General features: G+C 44.2%; 1 protein-coding gene across 1 annotated transcript; it reads right to left on the bottom strand.

Annotated features, from left to right (window-relative positions):
- Nucleotides 1-1,953: 1,953 nt before the first annotated feature.
- LOC138785108 (extracellular calcium-sensing receptor-like) lies at nt 1,954-23,435 on the bottom strand. Its single transcript, XM_069960687.1, has 7 exons — nt 23,303-23,435; nt 5,436-5,673; nt 4,868-5,162; nt 3,923-4,780; nt 3,613-3,840; nt 3,390-3,513; nt 1,954-3,311 (listed from the first exon to the last, which is right to left on the bottom strand). The coding sequence occupies exons 1-7, from the start codon at nt 23,433-23,435 to the stop codon at nt 2,353-2,355; spliced, it is 2,835 nt and encodes a 944-aa protein (XP_069816788.1). The 3' UTR covers nt 1,954-2,352.
- Between the last annotated feature and the right edge of the window lie 274 nt (nt 23,436-23,709).

Genomic DNA, 23,709 nt, shown 5'->3' with positions numbered 1-23,709 from the left:
ATGAGAAAATATAAATTTTTGTGCCCCCCCCCCCAAAAAAAAAAAGTGTGGATGCAGATCAGCCGGAAATCTGGAGAAAATTGTGATAAAATGTAATGTTTTTGATTCTTTATTAGAATAGCATAAGAAATGGAAAAACAAACAAGCGTCCTGTGTACAGGGCTAAAAGTGGAAGCGTAATCAGAGGCCGCGCAGCTGGCAGGAATCCCATCCAGGATGATGGCTGCTGGGTCCTATCAGTCGCACTGCCCAGAGACTATACGCATCTCCTGACAAAGACCACACAGTCCATTCAGGTGAATGTGTCTTATAAGAGTCCTAATAGTAGTAATAATAATAGTAATAATAATATTTATTGTATTTGTAACAAAATCTGCAACAGAATCAATAAAGCTCGAATTATGAAAACAAAGAAATGCAGCAAAACTGTGAACGGCCTTAGGGCCATGTTCAGACATGGAATTTCCATCAGTATTTTTTTCAAGCAAAACCAGAAGTAGGTTGAAAAAAACAAAACTGGGCAAATCTTTTCATTATTTTTGCCCTGTCATTTCCACTCCTGATTTTGGTTAAAAAAAGACTGAGGGAAATAGTGCGTGTGAACATAGCCTCTAGGTGAAGAATCTAGCCATAGTCTTGGTTGGTAGCCAGTAGATCCTTGTTATTTTGATTGTATCTACCAATGATCTCATGCTTAAAGGGGTACCTTCAGAAATAGTATTACTTCAGCTGGTGTTAGAACGTTATACAGATATGTAAATGTATTCTAGTACTTATCAGCTGCTGTATGTCCTGCAGGAAGTGGTGTTTTCTTTCCAGGCTGACACAGTGCTCTCTGCTGCCACCTCTGTCCATGTCAGGAACTGTCTAGAGTAGTGTTGACCAAGCATGCTTGGTTGAGCATCGAGGTGCTCGATTAAGCTTATTGCTCCACCTCGTGGTACTAGGATGCTTGGATAAAGATGGTCATTCAATAACTTAATATTTAATTTTTGTATTCCGTTTTTTGTATATTTTGTCCCTTATAGGGGTGCTTGAAAAAAATTTGAACCAAAAAATGTAATAGGTTTGTGCAGGACACATTAGAACTCCGTCAGGATGCCGGCAACTGCACACTCCGCTCCGCAGGAGAAAGATGGAGGCTGGAAATCAAGGAGTCGGCCAGATGGGAGACAGAACGAGCAGATGGAGTATGCTGAGGAGACATAGAGTGTAAGGAAAAGTGGGAGCCCACAAAGTGTCTGCCGGCCCTGAAAGCTGCATAGTGACTATGACAGGAGAGGGACAGAGGAAAGAGAAGCCTTGTGCCGTGGAGTGAGGGTCTATATACAAAGAAGTATTCTGCTAGGGCCAGGAGTGTAAACTATGGGACTGGTCTTGAGTGAGAGCCAATAACTGCGCTTGTAAGTCCATGTGCACAAAAAACTGTGCTAGATGTGTCATCAGAGTGCAAAGTAGTAGCTGCCACCACTGCTGGGGAGCAGACTCTGGACAACCGGAAAATTGCAGTTGCATTCTGGGTGGTAGAGGGTGGCCTCTCGGAGACTCACAGAAGCCCATAGGTTTCCAGCTTGATTGTTCAGGTGTGAGTGACCCGGTTTGCCTGTTCTGCATAGGTTGATGGCTTTTGTTGTCTGCCCACATTACTAAGGGGAGGATATTCGGCACAATCTTTATTTTCTTATTGTAAAGAAGAGTCAAAGAGTAGTGGTAGCTCACAGTTTGTGGCACACCTCACCATTCCTCCTCCTTCATCTTCTCAATGAATAAACATTCAGCTAGGCCTTCGCTGTGGCACTGATGTCTAGGGGTGCTTGCATCCTGCATCCTGAACCTGCGCAGGTACCATAGCCGGGAAGAGCGATGTATGTGTGCTGAGTGGCTGAAGCCTATTCCCACAGCACACATGCACCGCTCTTCCCGGCTACAGCACCTCTGCAGGTTAAGGATGCAAGACACGTCTGCTAGAAGCCAAGCTGCAATGATGGAAGGAGGAAGAGTGGTGAGCGCTTACCTTGTTTTTTTGTTTTTCCTGTTCTCTTCTGTAGTGGCAGGGATTCTCTTTTTTCTGCCTTAAGGAATATTACATGCTCTGTTCGCTGGTTCATGCCTGCAACCTCCATACATACTCATTGACTGACTGTCGTTGTTACTGTTTGTATGTGAAAATTTTATAAAAACATTTAAATATAGAGGAAGAATGAAGATTGTGCTGAATCTCGTCTATATACATGTGCACTTATACAAAAGGTCATTGTCTGCTAGGGCACTGTCATCTGTATCACACTGTCAGCACCTCGGGTGAGGTCCAAGTGCTTACAGATTCCCTTTAAGTTGACTGTTCAATTAAATCTAGTGTCCGCCATGATATCTTCTTTGGTACGATGGCTGAATGTTTTGGTTCACATTGGTTTGTAATCTTTTCTGACCAGAAACCATTGCTCGAGTGTTAAGCTGGGGCTTCAAGAGGATGATGTAGATCTTGGGTGTGAAGATGCAAAATAATAGACTGGCACTGGAGGACAAGATTGCAAAAATTTCTGTAGCCACCGCCATTTTTCCCTTGGTGCTAAGGTAGGCTGGGACAAAACTTATCCAAACAGTGAGGAACACTAACATACTAAAAGTTATATGAGTAGCCTCATTAAAGGTCCCGGGTAGCTTCCTGGTCAAGAATGCAGCCACAAAACAGATGGTAGACAGAAGTGCAAGGTAACCTAGCATGAACCAGAAACCAAGACCGTAGTTACATTGAACAACAATTTTTCCTAACTGAGTCTTAGCATCATGTACTGGAAATGGTGGATCCACTGAAAACCAAGAGCAACAAAGGGCAAACTGGATAAAAGTACAAAACATGGCAAAGAAGATAGGCCAAAACGGGCCCATAGGCACTTTGAGAAAACCACCTGGTTGATTAGACCGGAAAGCTAGGACAACAATAATAGTCTTGGCTAATAGACATGAAATACAAAGGGTGAATAAGACACCAAAGGCTGCTTGTCGAAAAATGCAGGTCTGGTTCCCTGGTGGAGCAAGAAGAAGGAGAGGGCAAAGAAAAGAGAACGTGAGGGCAACAAGGAGGATGAAACTAAGAGTGCAGTTGTTGGCACGGACTAAAGGTGTCTCTCTGTTCTTGATGAAAAGAAAAAGAACAATGGCGGGCAGGAGGGAACCCAAGATAGAAGTGCTTCCTAGAGACATTCCTAGAGGATCAGACAGGGAGAGCAATTCCACCTCACGGGGAAGACATTGGTTGTGTGCAGAATTTGGCCACTCTTCTTCGGGACAAAGGAAGCAATCTACAGCATCTGCAAACAAAACATTACAGTCAAAAACTGTCACCAAGAATATTTGTGACATCTAACCTTCAGTAAGATCTTACTTACTAGTCTGGTTGGAAATTTCTCCTGCGGCACACAGAATGCAATTAAAGCAGCAATGTGGTTGGCCAAGACGTGGGGCCTTCCAAAACCCAGGAGGACATTCTTTAGAACAAAAGGAAATGGGTATCTAAATGTACAAATGTATATCTTTGTCACCATAACTTTTTGGAAAATAAATCCTTTTCAGTCAGTCAGGACTACTCAGAAGAATAGTGGCATGTCTTACCTGTTGAAACTGCCCTCCCCATTGAATTGCACTTAGGTTGATGAGTAGATCATGTCCTAACTGGGCACCACTTTCATAGCTCCCTACTCTCACCCATTGGGCACCTCCTGATAGTTCTTCTTGCCAGTTTATTATGTCGTAAACAGCCGGAGCATTTCCAAGAGAGTCAAAATATAAGTCGTCCCCAATGTTTCCTTTCAGTCTCACTCTACGAAGGTAATAAAAAAGCTGTAGGAACATGACAGGGTTAATATACAGATATCTATTTATCTATCTTTTCCACTAATGTGTATGGTCTTCTTACACTTACCTGCCAAGGGGTAAACTTGTTCATTTCAGCACAATGGCTTCCAACCAAAGTTCTTTCAATATTTGTACAAGCAGCCATATCTTTAAGAGTTCTTGCTACCATAAGTACAGCCTTGTAGACATTGTAGGTAACTCGGAGGTCCCCTATATCTGAAAATATCTGTAGAGTGGCAGGATTTTCTAGTCCTGTACACAAAGACTGTGTTGAAGGTGGTGATGGTGATGGAGGAAAGAACATATGAGATGATGATGCGTTGTTCATTCTGATGACCCAATGACAACTAAATGCTTCCTCCCAAAATTGCTCAAAAAACGTATGATTATTATAGTCACTAGGATGTAATCCAAAAACAAATTCTCTGAATCCAGGGGCGGCCCCATTGCGAAGAACAAGTCCAAGTGATCCCCTTAAGAATTTGGATAGTTGGAAAGTCACAAGACTTGGAGATGTAGACCATGCATCAATGGTCAGCCAGACTCTATCTCTAGTATCTCCATTATGGGCAAGCTCCAACAAAACAGGGTTCAAATAGGCTTCAAGTGAGAAGACAACCACCACATTGGCTGTCGACTGTCTGATAACTTCAGCCACCTGTTTCACATCTTCTGGTGAGGGTTCAGAAGAAAGATTTTCCCAGAAGGCTAGGCAAGCGTCTGAAGCCTGCATCTGTTCAAGAAAAGTTTGACCCAATGAAGAGGAACTTGTTGCTTGGAATAAGACGCCCACCCAAGACCAGGCAAATACTTGGAGCAGTCTAGCCATACCTTTCATCTGTGAAGACAATGTAGGGGCAACACTGAGAGATGAAGGGAAGAAGAGCCTATTACCAAGTTGGGCTGGAGGTGTGAAATAATTGATCTGCAAGGAAAGAGAGGAAACATATTAGATCACGATCATGGCCACAACTATGTTCCTGAAGTTAGTCCTTAATCTTTATCTCCTCACCTGTGGGTAATTGTAGAGACCCAAAATATTTGCTACACTCACGGCAGCTTCTCCACCTGCATCTCCCAGCACTGCAGCCAGTCTTGATGGTGAATCCAGGCATCGATAATTCAAAGGTCCTCCAGGACTTCCAGAAAGGAGCCATGATGTTCCCCCTATTGCTCCATTTGCCTCACTACATGAGTCCATTACTGCTGCCCCCAATGTCAAATTTGGCAACAATCCAGGTCTTCTGTTGACCTCCTCCACTGCAAAGAGAAAGGCGAGAATCCAGCGGAAAGAGCGAAAGCTAAACCTGGTGTAGAATAAACACAAGAAAAATTCAATGTATAGATGCATATTATACACATAAAGAAACATGAATATTCCCAATTAGATTACAACAGATCAAGGTCATCACATTGGGTGTCAAATCAATGGCACACCGACACTTGGAGCACAGGAGAATGAACAGGACAATATATGGAGACAGGTGAGAGTGACACAAACAAGCTAGTAATGAGAACCATACAATGTGATGACTATAGTCGGTGTTATGGATCCAGTATAAGGACCTGGTTGTTCTCACCGTTGGCAGGAATAGGAGCTCGGTGGCTTTGTGAAGTTCTCTGCTTGTGTCCCTGGACTGAGATGGAGGGGAAATATTCCACCTAGGAGAACATCTCCCTCCTGAATATACCCGGTCACTGTCTGGTGTTGTAGGACACAGCCTGATTTCGAGGACATAGGTCGAGAGAGAACCAGGCACAGAATTATAGCAGCAATCCTCATGGTCCTTCGGTACATGTATATGAGATATTCACTGCCTGCGAGAGGAAGCAGTCAGTAATAGGTGAGAAGTTACACCAACTTATTGCCCAAAATTAAAGTTCTGTAGCGTTGAAGTCCACCCAAAGTAGTCTGGGTCCAGCCGTAGCATCTGGTGAGCCAGGCTCCTGAGAAGCAATTATCCAGCCCTACGTAAAGCCTGTATATATATATATATATATATATATGTCTTAGTGTTTATAGATTGTGTGATCTCAGATTATCACCCTGGAGGACTCTCAAGACACGAGGGACCTCACGTCAATTAGGAAAGTGACAGAGATAGAGATACAATTAGCTCATTACTCTCAACTCTCTGAAAGGAACCGTAACGTGTATGGATATAACTATTTTTCAAAACTGGACATACAAAGTAGTCATCATTTTACAATGCACTTCTTAAAGCAACAGTACAGGCTAAAATAGCTCATGACAGAGAACAATAACCATCAAATACAGAGCAAGTATGGCACCTGTACTCTCTTAAAGGACAACTCTGGTGAAAAGCTTTTCCCAGTAATTGAAACACATTACAAGGTTATATGCTTCAATCACCTATCACCTATGCTTAAATCACCTATCTGCCCCCTTCCCTATCTTTTCCCCCCTCAACTCCCCACCAGAAAGGGAAGTAAAGTCATTCTTACCTAATGACTGTTGACCCCAGGCTGCTCTGTGGCAGCCATTTTGTGACAATGACATCATCAAGAGGGAGGTGGGTCTAAGCCCTGTTAAGACAGCCTCTCTTTGTTAGATGAATCAGGCTGCTCAGCTCTAATTGGCTGATCAAGCTGTAAGCCATCTAACAGTTTTACAGAGTCATTTAGACATCACTGGAGACAAAGTGCATCATGGGAAACTCCAAACCAGGAATTGAAAGAAAAATAAAATTAAGACACCAACTGGAGCTTCAGTTCATTTTTTTTATATCAGCGCCGCAGTTGTCCTTTAAGGAAGAAGTCCAGGCTCTGACTTTTATCCCCCCAAAAGAGTCAGGGAGGAGGTGGCTGAACATAACAACATGCACCAACCTCCTCGGCTTCAGTGATGTGGTCCACTGACCTCCACTTTGGTTTCTAGTCCTCTGGCCACTTCCTGGTCTGAGCTGGGACCCGGGTCATCACCAGTGATCAGCTGTAGCGGGGTCCTGACCCAGACTTCTCCTTTATTAGAAATCACAGAGAATTTGTCCCTGTGTTCACGACTCTAACCTTATACCCTGACTCTATACATGGCACCTATGTACATTAGGCAATCACTGATAATACAGGTCCTTAAAAGGGTTATCCATTCTTGAGAATTTTTTTCAATCTTAAAGGGGATTTCCAGACAGAATGATTTTTTGTAACTTTCCCCAAAATATAAGGAGAGTCTGTCATAAAGACAGGTGGAGACTTACAAGCCATTCCTGCTCCACTAGGAATTCTGGGAAGAAAGAATAAGCAAAATGCTCTAACTGGTGTTCTTACACCACTTAGGCAAAAAGACGTCCCTTCAAGTCAGTGTCTCCCGCCATCTAGGAGTCTTAGAACATTAACTCTGGATTTTATGACAAGCCAAACAATCTCTCCAAAAGGAAAGATTTCCCATCTGCAGACAGCTGTTTCAGAGTTGTTGCCCCTCTTCAGTGCAGATCAGGGTATTGGCTGGCTAGTGAGAGGCCTATCAACATGGGTCTGAGGGCCCTATTACACAGGACGATTATTGTGCGGAAAATCGTTATTACGTTCGAATACTTGTCCTGTGTAATTGCAGGCAACAATCGAAACATCGCTCGCGTGTCATTGATCGTTCATTTAGATCTGACCATTAAATTATCGTTAATCGTTCGCTAATTTGTTCACTAATCATTCATTCATAGTCCATTCTTTTGCTGGGATCAGATGCAGTAACTAATGACAATCTCGTTTGTGATCATTAATCGTTAAAAAAACGCTTTGTAGGAACCTAAGGGATACTAGTTTCCCTTAAGGAGAGTCCATCATAAAGACGTGTGGAGACTTACAGGCCATTCTCTTTGCCCAGGAGGTGTGAAAGTTAATTTGCATATTGTTTCTTGCCAAGAGACATAAGACATACTCACCTCCCCATCCCCATCACTCACCTCCCCATCTCTGCTGTTATCACAGCACCCGCTCCCCACTACCCTGATCCTTTTAACTGTAAGCATGGCTAATGCCATGCTTATTGTTGAATAGTGCGCCCTGATTGACAGCGCACAGGGCATGGGGACCTTACTACAATATGTACAGGAGCAAGAAGTCTAAACTGTTTTTCTGGCAGATTCTGGAGAGAAGATTCATGGCCGGGTGAAGACTTTAAGCTGGCCCGGACTGGATGGAAGGAAAAGAGAAAAGTGAACAAAGAGAAGACACCCCCTGTGAGTCACTGGATGTAACTGCATTTTGTTATAGGGTCTGTAGTGATAGTGGACATGTTGTGGCGGTATTATGTAGTGGTATCATTGGTGATATCTTTCAGTTGCTCAGTAGCAGTATGGAGGCAATAAGTAATCTTTATTGGCAACAAAGTTATAAGATAACTATGTATGTGTTTGGGTACTTGATACTGTGAGGGAACAGTAAAGGAGGCATTATATTGTGTGGAGAGACCACACCCTATAGCACATCCCTACTGCCACTACTCTTACTGCTGATCACACAATCATAGGGTAGCATCATGCACTGCTTATTTGCAGCAGAAAATGTGGCAAAAGCCAGAAGTGGATTCATAGCATACCGTCACATTGTTACTGATCAAATCCAGTAAACAAGGACTAATATTATAACCGCACCTTTACCACTACCATTACCACTATAATGACTAATACCACAATACCATTACTAACATCCGGTAAACCAAGACCAATAATACCAGTATATAAAAACACATTACCACATATAGCTATTACCACCACATAGTGATTAATACCACCATATCAATACTAACTAAAACCCACTATACAAAGATCAGTAACCCCCCATACACAGGGCCGGTTTTAGACAAAATGTGGCCCTGGGCAAAGTTGAAGGTGGGGCCCCAAATGCTAAAACATTGTAGCTGCAATTTAAGGTCCCCATACTCTTTACTTTTTTGTCAGCGGTTGGCGCGCTGCTCGAGGTGGGGTGATCTTCTGTGACCTTAAATAAGACCCCTCTGTGCCCAATATAGTAGATAGTTCCCTCTGTGCCTCCATAGTACATATAGCCGGTATCCCTCTGTAGGTAATTCTTCTGGTAGTTACCTCCACCACCCAGTATGTAGTATCCACCAATATAGGAGGCATCTCACTGTAGATTATACACTTGTTAGCTAGCCCCCTGATAGTTACCCCCCCCCCAGCACATAGCATCTCCACTGATAGTTGCCCCCTCAGCAGATAGCCTGGGGCGATGTGGGCAAAAAATAAAATCTTGTTTTTTCTTTTCTCGATTTTTTTATTTATTTTTTGATGGGTGTAGTAGTATAGGCATAGTGGATAAGGGGTGTAGTAATAGTAGAAGCATAGAAGATGAGGGGTGTAGTAGTAGATAAGGGAAGTAGCAGTTTTGGGAGTAGTAGTATCAGGAGTGGGGGTAATAATAGCAATGGTAGTGAGAGCAGTATTAGGGGTAGTAGTAGAGCAGTATTAGGGGTAGTAGTAGAGCAGTATTGGGGGTAGTAGTAGAGCAGTATTAGGAGTAGTAGTAGAGCAGTATTGGGGTAGTAGTAGAGCAGTATTAGGAGTAGTATTGGGGGTAGTAGTAGAGCAGTATTAGGGGTAGTAGTAGAGCAGTATTGGGGGTAGTAGTAGAGCAGTATTGGGGGTAGTAGTAGAGCAGTATTGGGGGTAGTAGTAGAGCAGTATTGGGGGTAGTAGTAGAGCAGTATTAGGAGTAGTATTGGGGATAGTAGTAGAGCAGTATTAGGAGTAGTATTGGGGGTAGTAGTAGGGCACTATTGGGGATAGTAGTAGAGCAGTATTAGGAGTAGTATTGGGGGTTATAGTAGGGCACTATTGGGGGTAGTAGTAGGGCAGTATTAGGAGTAGTATTGGGGGTAGTAGTAGGGCACTATTGGGGGTAGTAGTAGAGCAGTATTAGGAGTAGCATTGGGGGTAGTAGAGCAGTATTAGGAGCAGTATTGGGGGTAGTAGTAGGGCAGTATTGGGGGTAGTAGTAGAGCAGTATTAGGAGTAGTATTGGGGGTAGTAGTAGGGCAGTATTGGGGGTAGTAGTAGAGCAGTATTGGGGGTAGTAGTAGAGCAGTATTAGGGGTAGTAGTAGAGCAGTATTGGGGGTAGTAGTAGAGCAGTATTAGGAGTAGTATTGGGGGTAGTAGTAGGGCAGTATGGGGGTAGTAGTAGGGCAGTATTGGGGGTAGTAGTAGAGCAGTATTAGGGGTAGTAGTAGAGCAGTATTGGGGGTAGTAGTAGAGCAGTATTAGGGGTAGTAGTAGAGCAGTATTAGGAGTAGTATTGGGGGTAGTAGTAGGGCAGTATGGGGGTAGTATTAGGGCAGTATTAATAGTATTGGGGGTAGTAGTAGGGCAGTATGGGGTAGTAGTAGGGCAGTATTGGTCCGCTATGTGACATCTATTTTTAATGCATTTATTAAAAGTTAAGTTTTAGTTTATCGTCAGGAGTGCCGGAATCCACTACCTTCTTTCTCCACCCACGTCTTGTAATCAGTGCCTGGCCAGCACCGGACTACCGTGCACCCTCCTCCACACACGCTTGCTGCAAGAAAGAACCACACCTAGGTGAGCTGAATCTCAATCTACCGTTTCTTTTTTCTTTTTTGTAAGTATTGGGGGTAGTAGAGCAGTATTAGTAGTATTGGGGGTAGTAGTAGGGCAGTATTAGTAGTAGTATTGGGGGTAGTAGTAGAGCAGTATTGGGCGTAGTAGTAGAGCAGTATTAGTAGTATTGGGGGTAGTAGTAGGGCAGTATGGGGGTAGTAGTAGGGCAGTATTGGGGGTAGTAGTAGAGCAATATTAAGAATAGTATTGGGGATAGTAGTAGAGCAGAATTAGTAGTATTTGGGGTGGTAGTAGGGCAGTATTTGGGGTAGTAGTAGAGCAGTATTAGTAGTATTGGGGGTAGTAGTAGGGCAGTATTAGTAGTATTGGGGGTAGTAGTAGGGCAGTATTGGGGGTAGTAGTAGAGCAGTATTAGTAGTATTGGGGGTAGTAGTAGGGCAGTATGGGGGTAGTAGTAGGGCAGTATTGGGGGTAGTAGTAGAGCAGTATTAGGAGTAGTATTGGGGATAGTAGTAGAGCAGGGGAGGGATGTGAGGGTACTGTATCATACACAATCCCCTCCCCATATACTGCTCACTAGGCCCTGAATGGGGGAGGGGATCCTGTGTGATTCAGCACCCACCTCCATCATGTACTGTGTGCTGCTCAGGGCCTGGTGCCCATAGATACAGAGGGAGGAGGGCCCTGAACAGTATATGGTGGAAGGGGGGGACTGCATCATACAAGATCCCCTGCCCCCTTCCTGTATACTGTTCGCTAGGTATATGGGGAGGGGGTTACTGCTTTATAAAGACCCCCGAGGCTCCGCCCACCCACAACCGTAAGCCCCACCCCCAGCCTCCGTGACCCTCTACCCCCCCCCAGCCTCCTTTTCTTTACCAGGACTTGCCGTTCCTCCTCCTCTGTAGGGCACAGGCAGCCTGAAGGAGGGGCGCTCCGTCCTCACAGCTCAGCTCCTTCGTTCATTAGTGGAGCAGGGGAGCTGCTTGTGCTGGTCTGCTTCCTGCTCCACTAACAAGGAAGGAGCTAGGGGGCCCCAGGGAGGTGGGGGCCCTGGGTAAGTGCCCACTTTGCCCCCCCCTAACGCAGGCCCTGCCCATACACTGACCCATATAGAGGTAGATACCAATAGCACACAGGCTCTGCACACCATACAAGTGATTACAGTGCAGTTCCGCCAGATCTGAGGCAGGAGGTATGATCTAACTAACCACAGGTACTAGGCCTCAATGACATCCAGGAAAAACAGGTACTAGACCTAACTGATATTCAGGCAATGATAGGTCCTAGGCTTTACTGGTATCCAGGCAAGTACAGGTACTAGGTCTCACTAATATCCAGGTCATCACAGGTACTAGGCCTTACTGGTATCCAGGTAACCAGAGGTACTATGCCTTATAGATATCCAGGTAACAACAGGTACTGGGCCCCACTGGTATCCAGGTAACCACAGGTACTAGGCCTATGGATATCCAAGTAGCCAAAGGTACTAGGCCTCACTAGTATCCAAGCAACAACAGGTACTAGGCCCATGGATATCCAAGTAGCCACAGGTACAAGGCCTTACTGGTATCCAGGTAATTACATATATTAAACCTGAGTGGTATCCACATAACAACAGGCACTAGGCCCCACTGATAGCTTGCTAATAACAGGTACTAAGCCTCGCATGTATATAGGTAACTGCAGGATGTCTAGATAACTACAGACATAAGGCCTTATGGCATACCTCCCAACTTTTGCTGAGAAAGGAGGGACATAGCCATGCCCCATAGGTACACCTATAACTACACTCTATAGCCATGCCCCACCCAGAACCACACCCCATATCCACATCACCTATTGCCATTATCTAAGAAACAAATATCATCAAACATTGGCGTAGCTACCACGGTCCCAGCGGTCGCCGCTGCGACCTGGCCCGCCACTGGCACTGCAGTCTTGTGACCGCAAGCAATTGTTTTGCCACTGTATGTCACTGTACTGTTTGCACAGCTGAAGGTCAGAACTGTCTTAGGGTAGCTTCACACGTACCGTATCGCTGCGTTTTTAACGCTGCGTTTTTGGTGCGAATTTTGATTTTCACATGAAAATCATGTGAAAATCAAAAAGCGCATGTAAAAAATGCAGCAAAAACGCAGCGATAAAAACGCAGCGATACGGTACGTGTGAAGGCACCCTAAAGGGTTAACTGATTGCTTTATTGATTGTATGACTCATGCCATTGTCTGTTGATTCCTCACCTTGACCAATCCCTGAGCCAACTACCTCAGAGGATTACCACCAAGGATTATTCTGTCCCCTTGCCAATTAAATTCCCCCCTGAAGAGCCATATATATATATATATATAGTGGGGTGCTGCTAGTTAGGAGATAGTTCAGAATTAGATCTAGTCAGAGATTATATGAGCAAAGGTGCGTGTCCATAGTCTGCTGAGATGGCTCCACCAGGGCCTGGCCAAGTGGCCAGGACCCACTTGTGGGATTCCTGTTTATTTCTCCTGATAACTGATACTCTAGCCATGTCTGGCTAGAGCAGTGCTTCTCAAACTGTGAGGCGGGCCTCACCAGTGAGGCGCCCCCTAGTTGTTGGTGAGGCCCAGCTGGGGAGCCAGTTTTTACAAAAGTAACTATGATCTGCACAATCCTCCAAAATCTCCATTTTAGCAACATTATTAATTTATTTTGTACTTGCTTTATTAGTATATAGAGATTGAGAGATGAGTGAAAGGTTGCTCTAGCATTGTTTTAAGCTTTTAAATGGACTTTCACCACAGATCGTGAGGCCCAGGCATCCTCTTGGTCAGTCCGGTGAGGCCCAGGCATTGCCTTGGTCTGTTGGGTGAGGCTCCAGTAGAAAAAGTTTGAGAAGCACTGGGCTAGAGCACTGTGAGAGGGGGCTGTGGTGAAAACTGGGACTAATCCTATCCATGCTGGGCTGCCGATCTTCTACCTCTGATTGCTACACAAGTTTACTGGAGGTATTGTACTAGTCACTAGTTAAGCTAAGTGCAAAGGCCAAAGGCCAAGGGTAAACCTAGCAGTTTTATATTCATATTTTATATCATACGTCATGGTGCTTGTTCAAGTAAAAAGTGATCTTTTATCATCTGCGGATTGTGCTATCTGGATGGGGCTTCACTGCTGAAGTGCTACTTAGCCCCGCCCACAACGTCAATGTTGGCCCCGCCCCACGTTACGCCATCAGTGCATAGGCCCCGCCCCTCGATGGCCATTGGAACAGGCCAGCCTAAAGGTGTAGGCCCCACCCCCTCTAGGTCGCGTAAGGGGGGGGGGCCTATGTGCAGATGCTGTCACCAGGGGCGGGGCTAACTGTGGCATTGTGGGTGGGCTATTAAGCCCCGCCCATATAGCACAATCCGCAGATGATAAAAGATCACTTTCTACTGGAACAAGCACCATGACGTATGATATAAAATAAGATATGAAAACTGCTAAATTTACCCTTTAACAGCCACCACTAATCAAATGCCACATGCTCAGGTTCAGATAAATTTGAGTGAGATTCACGTTCATTCCACTAATCAGTGAAATAGACTGTCAGTGCTTCTGCATTACTAGATGATGCATTCATGTATTCTATGAAGGATTCTGACATGTGCAGTAGTAATATTAAATGCAATAGTAAATCACTTTTGGTGGAGGTTGTTGGAGATTTATTAAAGGACTAATTTTGAATCCCCTGGTAGTAAGCCCCCCCATGTAAGCAGTGTCCCTTGATAGTAAGCCCCCATGTAAGCACTGTCCCCTGGTAGTAAGCCCCCCCCATGTAAGCACTGTCCCTTTGGTAGTAAGAACCACCCTTCCCCATGTAAGTACTGTCCCTTTTTGGTAGTAAGCCCCCCCCCCTGTAAGCACTGTCCTCTGGTAGTAAGCCGCCATATAAGCACTGTTCCCTGGTAGTAAGCCCCCCCCCCCTGTAAGCACTGTCTCTTTGGTAGTAAGAACCCCCCCATGTAAGCACTGTCCCTTTGGTAGTAACCCCCCCCCATGTAAGCACTGTCCCTTTTAGGTAGTAACCCCCCCCATGTAAGCAATGAACTCTGGTAGAAATCGCCCCCCCCTCCCTTTCAACATATAAGCACTGTCCCTCTGGTAGTAAGCCCCCCTCAGTAAGCACTGTCCCTCTGGTATTAAGCCCCTGATATAAGCACTGTACCCTGGTGGTATCCCCTAGTATCCCCCCCTCATGTAAGCACTTTTCCTCTGGTAGTAAGCCCCCCCCCCTGTAAGCACTGTCCCTCTGGTAGTGCACTGTCCCTTTGGTAGTAAGCCCCACCCCCATGTAAGCAATGTCCTTTGGTAGTAACCCCCCCCCACACACACACGCACATGTAAGCAATGTCCTTCGATAGTAAGCCTCACCTCCATTTAAGCACTGTCCCTCTTGTAGTAAGTACCTCCCCCCCATATAAGCACTGTCCCTCTTGTAGTAAGTACCTCCCCCCCATATAAGCACTGTCCCTCTGGTAGTAAGCCCCCCTTTCTAATCGCTGTCCCTCTGGTAGTAAGCCCCCCTTTCTAATCGCTGTCCCTCTGGTAGTAAGCCCCCCTTTCTAATCGCTGTCCCTCTGGTAGTAAGCCCCCCTTTCTAATCGCTGTCCCTCTGGTAGTAAGCCCCCCCCATGTAAGCACTGTCCCTCTAGTAGTAAGCCCCCCTTTCTAATCGCTGTCCCTCTGGTAGTAAGCCCCCCCCCATGTAAGCACTGTCCCTCTGGTAGTAAGCCCCCCTATATAATCACTGTCCCTCTGGTAGTAAGTACCCCCCATGTAAGCACTGTTCCTCTGATAGTAATCCCCCCCCATGTAAGCACTGCCCCTCTGGTAGTAAGCCCCCCTATATAATCACTGTCCTTGTGGTAGTAAGCTCCCCATGTAAGCAATGTCCTCTGGTAGTAAGCTCCCTATGTAAGCAATGTCCTCTGGTAGTAAGCTCCCTATGTAAGCAATGTCCTCTGGTAGTAAGCTCCCTATGTAAGCAATGTCCTCTGGTAGTAAGCCCCCTATGTAAGCAATGTCCTCTGGTAGTAAGCCCCCCTCCCTCAGTAAGCACTGTCCCACTAGTAGTAAGCCCCCCACATAAGCACTGTCCCTCTAGTAGTAAGCTCCCCCATGTAAGCACTGTCCCTCTAGTAGTAAGCTCCCCCATGTAAGCACTGTCCCTCTAGTAGTAAGGTCCCCCATGTAAGCACTGTCCCTCTAGTAGTAAGCTCCCCCATGTAAGCACTGTCCCTCTAGTAGTAAGGTCCCCCATGTAAGCACTGTCCCTCTAGTAGTAAGCTCCCCCATGTAAGCACTGTCCCTCTAGTAGTAAGCTCCCCCATGTAAGCACTGTCCCTCTAGTAGTAAGGTCCCCCATGTAAGCACTGTCCCTCTAGTAGTAAGCTCCCCCATGTAAGCACTGTCCCTCTAGTAGTAAGGTCCCCCATGTAAGCACTGTCCCTCTAGTAGTAAGCTCCCCCATGTAAGCACTGTCCCTCTGGTAGTAAGCGCCCCCCCCCCCATATAAGTACTGTCCCTCTGGTAGTAAGCCCCCCTGTCAGCACTTGGCGGCAGCAACACCTGGTGCTGACTTCGGCGCTGGGGAGCGGGACAAATGGTGGTTGTCCCAGGATGGTGGGATCTCACCCCAAAATCTTGACTGTCCTGCTGGATCCGGGACGATTAGATGCTTATGGCTATCTAGGTAACCACAGGTACTGGGCCTCCCTGATATTCAGGTCAGGTGGTATCCATATATTAACAGTTACTAGGTCTCAATGGCATAGTTGCCAACATTTAAAATGTTTTTCCAGGGACACTTTAGGGTTTAAAAGGGGTGTTACTTATTGTGGGTGTGGTCTTGGTGGGGTGTGGCCTATCATGGGTGTGGGTTCAGAATTTTCCAGTTAGAATTTACAGTCCGAACAATACAAAGGGAGCATTACACATCCCAGTATTAGGTCCCCAGTATATTACACACCCCAGTATCAGGTCCCCAGTATCTTACACACCCCAGTATTAGGTCCCCAGTATATTACACACTCCAGTATTAGGTCCCCAGTATATAACACTTTCCAGTATTAGGTCCCCAGTATATTACGCACCCCAGTTTCAGGTCCCCAGTATATTACAAACCCCACTCAGAGCAGGCTGAGACTCAGAGATAGCATTCTACTGACTGACTGTACATACTGGTAGTTTGTACCCATATGATGCAGCTGCACACCATATCATCATACTACTACCCCCTTCATCCTACTGCTGCTCCATCATCATACTACTACCCCCTTCATCCTACTGCCGCTCCAGCATCACATTACTACCCCTTCATCATCCTCCTGCCACTCCATCATCATACTACTACCTCCTTCATCCTCCTGCCCTTCCATCATCATATTACTACCCCTTCATCATCCTCCTGCCCCTCCATCATCATACTACCTCCTTCATCCTCCTGCCCTTCCATCATCATAGTACTACCCCTCTACTCCTCCTTCCCCCTCCATCATCATACTACTACCCCCTTCATCCTCCTGCCCTTCCATCATCATAGTATTACCCCTCTCATCCTCCTGCCCCTCCATCATCATACTACTTCCACCTTCATCATCATACCAGTACCCCGTTCAGCATCCTTTTGTCCCTTTATCTGTATTTAAAACACCAAAAAGCTATACTTACCTCACCAGTATGGTTCCTCTAGTCCCCCAGAGACTCCTCTCCCTGCTCTGCATGAGTGACATAATTTGCACTGGAAGTGGGCAGGGCTTCTTGCGACAGGGGCAGAGCTTCCCGGGACATACCCGGGACATTGTTTTGCTGGGGCTGTCTCCTCAGCTGTCTCCGGCAAAACCGGAACTGTTGGCAACTATGCACTTGTAACCTGGTAATAGCAGATAAAATGCATTATTGGCATCCAGGTAACTAGATGTACTAGGCCTCAGTGGTATGTAGGTAACTATAGGTACTAGGCCTTACTAGTATCTAAGAAATCACAGGCACTAGGCCTTACTGGTATCTAAGAAATCACAGGCACTAGGCCTCACTGGTATCCAGGTAACCACAGGTACTAGGCCTCATTGATATCCAGGTGACTACAGGTACTGGGCTTTATGGATATCCAGGTGACCACAGGTACTAGGCTTTATGGATATCCAGGTAACCACAGGTACTGGGCCTTATAGATGTCCAGGTAACTTTATGTACTAGGCTTTGTGTATATCCAGGTAACTAGATGTATAAGGCCTCAGTGGTATGTAGGTAACTATAGGTACTAGGCCTCACTTGTATTCAAATAACAACAATTACCAGGCCTTATGAATATCTGAGTAGCCACGGGTATAAGGTCTCACTGGCATCCAGGTAACCACACGTATTACACCTTAGTGGTATCCATATAATAACAGGTACTAGGCCTCTTTGGTAACCTGGTAATAGCAGATACTATGTCTCATAACCAGAGGTAACAGGCCTCACTAGTATGCAGGTAACTAGAAGTAATAAGCTTTAATGGTTTCCAAGCATTACTATGCCTTATTGGTATTTAGGCAACCAGGGGTTCTAGACTTCACTGGTGCTCAGGTGACGACAAGTACTAGGCCTCACTTGTATCCAGGTATCCACAGATATAAGGCCTTATGGATAACCAGGTGACCACACATACTAGTCCTTATAAATATCCAGGAAACCACAGGTACTAGGCCTTATGAATATCCAGGTAACCACACATACTAGTTATTATGGATATCCAGGTAACCACACATACTAGTCCTTATGAATAGCCAGGTAACTACAGGTACAAGGCCTTATAAATATCCAGGTAACCACAGCTACTAGTCCTTATGAATATCCAAATAACCACAAGTACTAGGCCACACTGGTATCTAGGTCACCACAGGTACTAGGCCTCACTGGTATCCAGGTCACCACAGGTACTAGGCCTCACTGGTATCTAGGTCACCACAGATACCAGGCCTCACCGGTATCTAGGTCACCACAGGTACTAGGCCTCACTGGTATCTAGGTCACCACAGGTACTAGGCCTCACTGGTATCTAGGTCACCACAGGTACTAGGCCTCACTGGTATCTAGGTCACAACAGGTACTAGGCCTCACTGGTATCCAGGTCACCCAAGGTACTAGGCCTTAAAGGTATCCAGGTCACCCAAGGTACTAAGCCTCACTGGTATCTAGGTCACCACAGGTACTAGGCCTCACTGGTATCTAGGTCACCCAAGGTACTAGGCCTTAGAGGTATCCAGGTCACCCAAGGTACTAGGCCTCACTGGTATCTAGGTCACCACAGGTACTAGGCCTCGCTGATATCCAGGTTACCCAAGGTACTAGGCCTTAAAGGTATCCAGGTCACCCAAGGTACTAGGCCTCACTGGTATCTAGGTCACCACAGGTACTAGGCCTTACAGGTATCCAGGTCACCCAAGGTACTAGGCCTTAAAGGTATCCAGGTCACCCAAGGTACTAGGCCTTACTGGTATATAGGTAACCACAGGTACTAGGCCTCACTGGTATATAGGTACCACACATACATGGTCTAACCAGGTGATCAGGATAATCACATAAGAGATGTTTTTGCATCATTGGTTCAGGAAGCCACATTTTTCTTGGCTGTTATTAGTGCAGGTGTAGATGAGATTTTGTGTTCTCTACTTAAAGTGCTATATACTGCCCACAGTTATGAATTACTATTGTCCTATGTCACCTCTCTATCTATTATAAGTGTTGTCTTCTTAATCTCTATGAATTTTTTAGATATTGTTATAGCAAAAAAAATAAAAATAAAAATAATAATTTTAAGTAACCCCATGATGTTTATAGGTTGTTGTTTTGAAAGTTTATGTAGGATCTATGTAATTCTGTTGTAATTCTGCATAGCTTTACAGATAATGACCAATGTCCTGTGTTACAAACTGGTGTGTATTGGGATTTATACATACATAGTAGTATCTGACAATAATGAAGGCAATATCCTATAAAACATAATAATAATAATAATAATAATAATAATAATAATAATAATAATAATAATAATAATAATAATAATATGTTTAATAAAAATATTTCCCTATAATACATAATCAATCTATAATTCTGTAATACAGTTTTTATGTACACATACATATACTGTATATGTTTTATATATATAAATACAGTGGTACCTTGGTTTAAGAGTAACTTGGTTTAAGAGCAATTTGATATAAGAGCTCACAGTTTTTCAAAATTATGACTTGGTTTAAGAGCATTGCTTTGGTTTAAGAGCTCCCTGTACTGTGGGAGCGCGCATGGAGGAGGGGAATGGTCTGCATAGCAGGGTCTACAGCCCTGTACTCAGACCCAGAAGGTCTTTCTCACCTTCCAAATCATACCAGATCCACTTCAGGCTGGGGCTTACATCAGAGGACAGGACTGTGGGGGTAATCTCTCCATAACTGTAACCCCTCTCTTCCCGGACAGAGAGCGCTGTATGTATGTGCCCACATCTGCCCTGCTCATTCCTACATGCTCCCTGCAGTCTCTGTCCGCCCTTGTGTTTCCCATCCTCTCCATTACTGTACAGTAACTTATAATATCACAGATTCTGCTGTTTCTGAATGTTTGTTTCATTAATTTTACATGTTATTCAGAATAATAAATCATTATTTTTGGAGTGTGGAACCAATTGTCTGCATTTCTGTGATTTGTTATGGGAAAATTTGCTTTGGTTTAAGAGTGGATTTGGATTACAAGCACCGTCCCGGAACGAATTATGCTCGTAATCCAAGGCACCACTGTATATATATTAATGTAATAATAAAATTACATCTATAATCCTATAATACATGATTATACTTCTATGATATATATAGTATAAAATAAAAAATACAATATACATATATAATCCTATAATACATAATCACACATCTAATACTATAATACAGATATATATATATATATATATATATATATATATATATATATATATAATAAATTATAACACATATAAAATAAAGTAATACAAAATACATTGAGCATAATCATGCAATGCATACATCTATAATTCTGTAATACACGTATATTCATGTAATAAATAATACATCTATAACCCTATAATACATAATTATACACATATAACCCTATAATACATAACAATACACCTATAATCCTATAATACATGATGAATACATAAAATAGAAATGTAATAATTATATGTTTCTATATACGATGTCTCTTTATTCACATAATAATCATGAAAATAGCAATCTTCCTGTGAAAAATAATAATCTTCCCTGTGGGGGCCCCTCGGGGCGCAGGTTTCATTGAATATAATGACGGTGTATTTGGTGGCAATGAGCATCGTATGGAGAGTTGTAGTAAGTGCAGCCTATGTATGGGGAGCTCCTCTCCAGGGTGGATACACGTCAGTCATTTCGCGCACTATCCCAGGCCTATTACCCAGGGTCCCCCTGGTGAGGTGATGCGCAGCAGCTGGGGAGGAGGGGTAATTATCCGTCATTACAGCCTCTGCCAGACATCTGCTTCCTCTGATGGCTCCTCCTGGGAGTGCGAGGAGCTAAACACTGAGACTTGTCTATAAACTGATATCTCACACACAATTACCTCCCAGTGTATACCGTGATTACAGTATCCCAGCTGAGGCAGGGGTAGCAGAGCCCACAGTGTCATTTGACTATTAACCATTGATAATTCATGATGAAATAGTCAGAAATCAAATGTATTGAGCCAATGCAACACGATAGCAATACCATAGAAGAACATAGTAAGGGAAATGTAAGAAGGTGTAATAAAGTGCAATAAAACTTAAAGAGGAGATATTTTTGGCATATGGACAGCATATACTATAAAATAAATGGGGGGGGGGGGGTCTCCCATCTATTGGAAGAATAGGGGATACTCTGCTGCCCATTCAGCTCGTAAGAAACCATGTGGCCTATTGGCCTTTAAGACACAACTTTTTCCTGGACAGACACAACTACCAAATACAGATGGCACATGCAGGGGCCTTTGTAAGGTTCATGGCTGCGATAACAACTGACCTCCCCTGTGATCTTGTTGATATAACAGATTCAATGGTCACTATCTATTTCTATCACAATGTTAAGTGTTAAATGGCCACAAATGGGTTACCTCTGACCCCCGGCTGTTACTCCTGCCATCTATAGGTAATGGTCTGCTTCCACCATCACCATAATTTTATAGTATGTTAAGTGGGAAAACCATAGAGACAGATCATGTGCTGCTACTGGGTTCTGGTTTGTTCTTCTGGTTCTTCTACTGGTCCATTTTGATGTTTGTTATGAAGTCCCCTTTCTTCTATGTACTGTATGCTACTGAAGATGTACTGCCACCTTATGAGAGTATGGGTGTAAGGAGAACTCCGTAAGGGGAATTCTAGCCATGCACTGCCCTAACCTGGTGGTTCAGGGCCAAAACAGCACACGGTCTGCAGGTAATGGGAGAATTCAATGGTGTAGTCCATAGTAGAGCTACAAAACATGAAAATCTCTGAGCTATTGGCTACATGAGGGATGTCCATGGTTGGTGCCCCAATTTTTGGACCATCTTCTGACCAAGGCCTTACATAGCATATATTTACAGTATACTACTAGTTTCTTCTTTTTTTTGGCAGAGGGGCCTCTTGGTCCTCTTAGACCACAGTGCCTGGCTAGCAATGCTACCTTTTCACCTCCAATAGCTACATCCAAGGTTTAGGGCAGTAGACTAAGTTATGACGTATATCAGTGTGTTTGGTTAAGTTTGGTTCCACTTGAAGAACACAAAGACATTTTAACCTCTGTAAGACTCTCAAAATGAACGCTCACTTTTGGAATGATGTAATATAATGGTTAAACACACCAGGAACTAGACTTCCACACTGTAGCCATCTTTATAGCCTCTTAAATTTCACTTTACCATTTTATTCTCTCAAACACCAACTCCCAATATTGGGGCCCCTTTAGCAATAAATGACTAGAGTCTAATACAAACATCATAAATCTTGTAGTTAATTTGAGCTGTAGATGAAGTTATAACTGAACATGGCAAATTCTGCAAAGGTCGAGGTTGGGCCCTTAAAATAATTTGTTCTGGTGGACCTAGTGACTGAAGCTGTTCATGTCCATGGGCTAAAGGACTTCAATGTTTTATTGAAGGGGTTATACAAAGGCCTCAAAAACTGGGTTATTAGGGTTATTTCTTCCAGTCTATAGCAAATGTAGAGAAAACCTTGTTTGAAAGAAGTTTTTTCTGTTTTGCCGCTTTGCTTTACCAGATTTTTTTTGTGTACCTTAGAGCTAGGCCCCATGCACCAGGCTTGATAGAAAATATAGACAATATGATGCTCAGATTATGGTAATCATCCTCTCTGCAGTGCTGATTACTCCTTGTAGCTTTATGGAAGAGCCCCCCCCCCCCAACAACCTCTATTACTAAAGAAAAGAAAAGTTTTGTGTAAAAATGGTGTGCCAAGCCGAGGTACCCCTGACTAATGGATTATGTCCTCCTGCCACCTCCTAGTCACTATCTAAGATGAAAGCCTACACTAGGGGTAAGCCTTGCCTTCCCTCCTCCTTCTTGTGCTCCTCAGACAGCCATCGGAATCTTGCCAAGAAAATCAACACAGGCGAGTAGGGTTCCTAACCTAAATGTGTGCATGACAAAGACAGAATGGGCAGTAAAAGTAATGCAATCAACAGTACTCTAAACCCTTAGAGTCTCTATCCATAAGGGGGCAAATTTCATCCAGACCGAGGACCCTCTGTCCAAAGACATAGGGGGCAAGAGTCACCGGCCTTCTGAGGGCTATACTACTCTGGTAACATGGAGCTGCCTGCTAGTGGCCAGTATGAGCCTTCATCTTGGCCCACCTACACCCAACCTTCTCCCTGCGGAGATAAAAGGTCTCATTGATGAATGTTTTCTCCCGGGTGTACTTGAGGATATGTCTTAGGATAGCATGATCTTCAGTTGAGCCCACAAACCTCCATAGGATTAGATTACTCATTGCTGTAATAATTTTTTTTATATAGAGGTACTATAATGAGGCTCATAGATTAATTTCACAAGTCCAGATACATACTGCGGCCAATGTATCCAAGTATTTTTTTTGTAATTTGTAATTACATTATCTTTCATATTTTATTATCTTCCATGCTTCATGTAGATTATACACCTGGTCAGATACAGACTCAGGATTTATCCAACTCTTACTAATCTCTGCTATGCAGGAAGCTCCTGTGAGTGGTGTTATAGTCAAGAACATGTAGTGTAAGGGAGAT

Source organism: Dendropsophus ebraccatus, chromosome 1 (genome assembly GCF_027789765.1).
Source record: "Dendropsophus ebraccatus isolate aDenEbr1 chromosome 1, aDenEbr1.pat, whole genome shotgun sequence".
NCBI classification, from domain to species: Eukaryota; Metazoa; Chordata; class Amphibia; order Anura; family Hylidae; genus Dendropsophus; species Dendropsophus ebraccatus.
This window is presented reverse-complemented; position numbering and strand designations above follow the sequence as displayed.

What these genes read in the sequence shown, in the direction of transcription:
- LOC138785108 (XM_069960687.1), bottom strand. Translation starts at nt 23,435, where the DNA reads ATGAGTAATCTAATCCTATGGAGGTTTGTGGGCTCAACTGAAGATCAT. An exon ending in CCGCAGGGAGAAGGTTGGGT is followed by an intron (nt 5,674 to 23,302) that starts GTAGGTGGGCCA and finishes TTCCTCTCGCAG; the next exon opens with GCAGTGAATATCTCATATAC. An exon ending in GGGGAGGGCAGTTTCAACAG is followed by an intron (nt 3,514 to 3,612) that starts GTAAGACATGCC and finishes TTGTACATTTAG; the next exon opens with ATACCCATTTCCTTTTGTTC.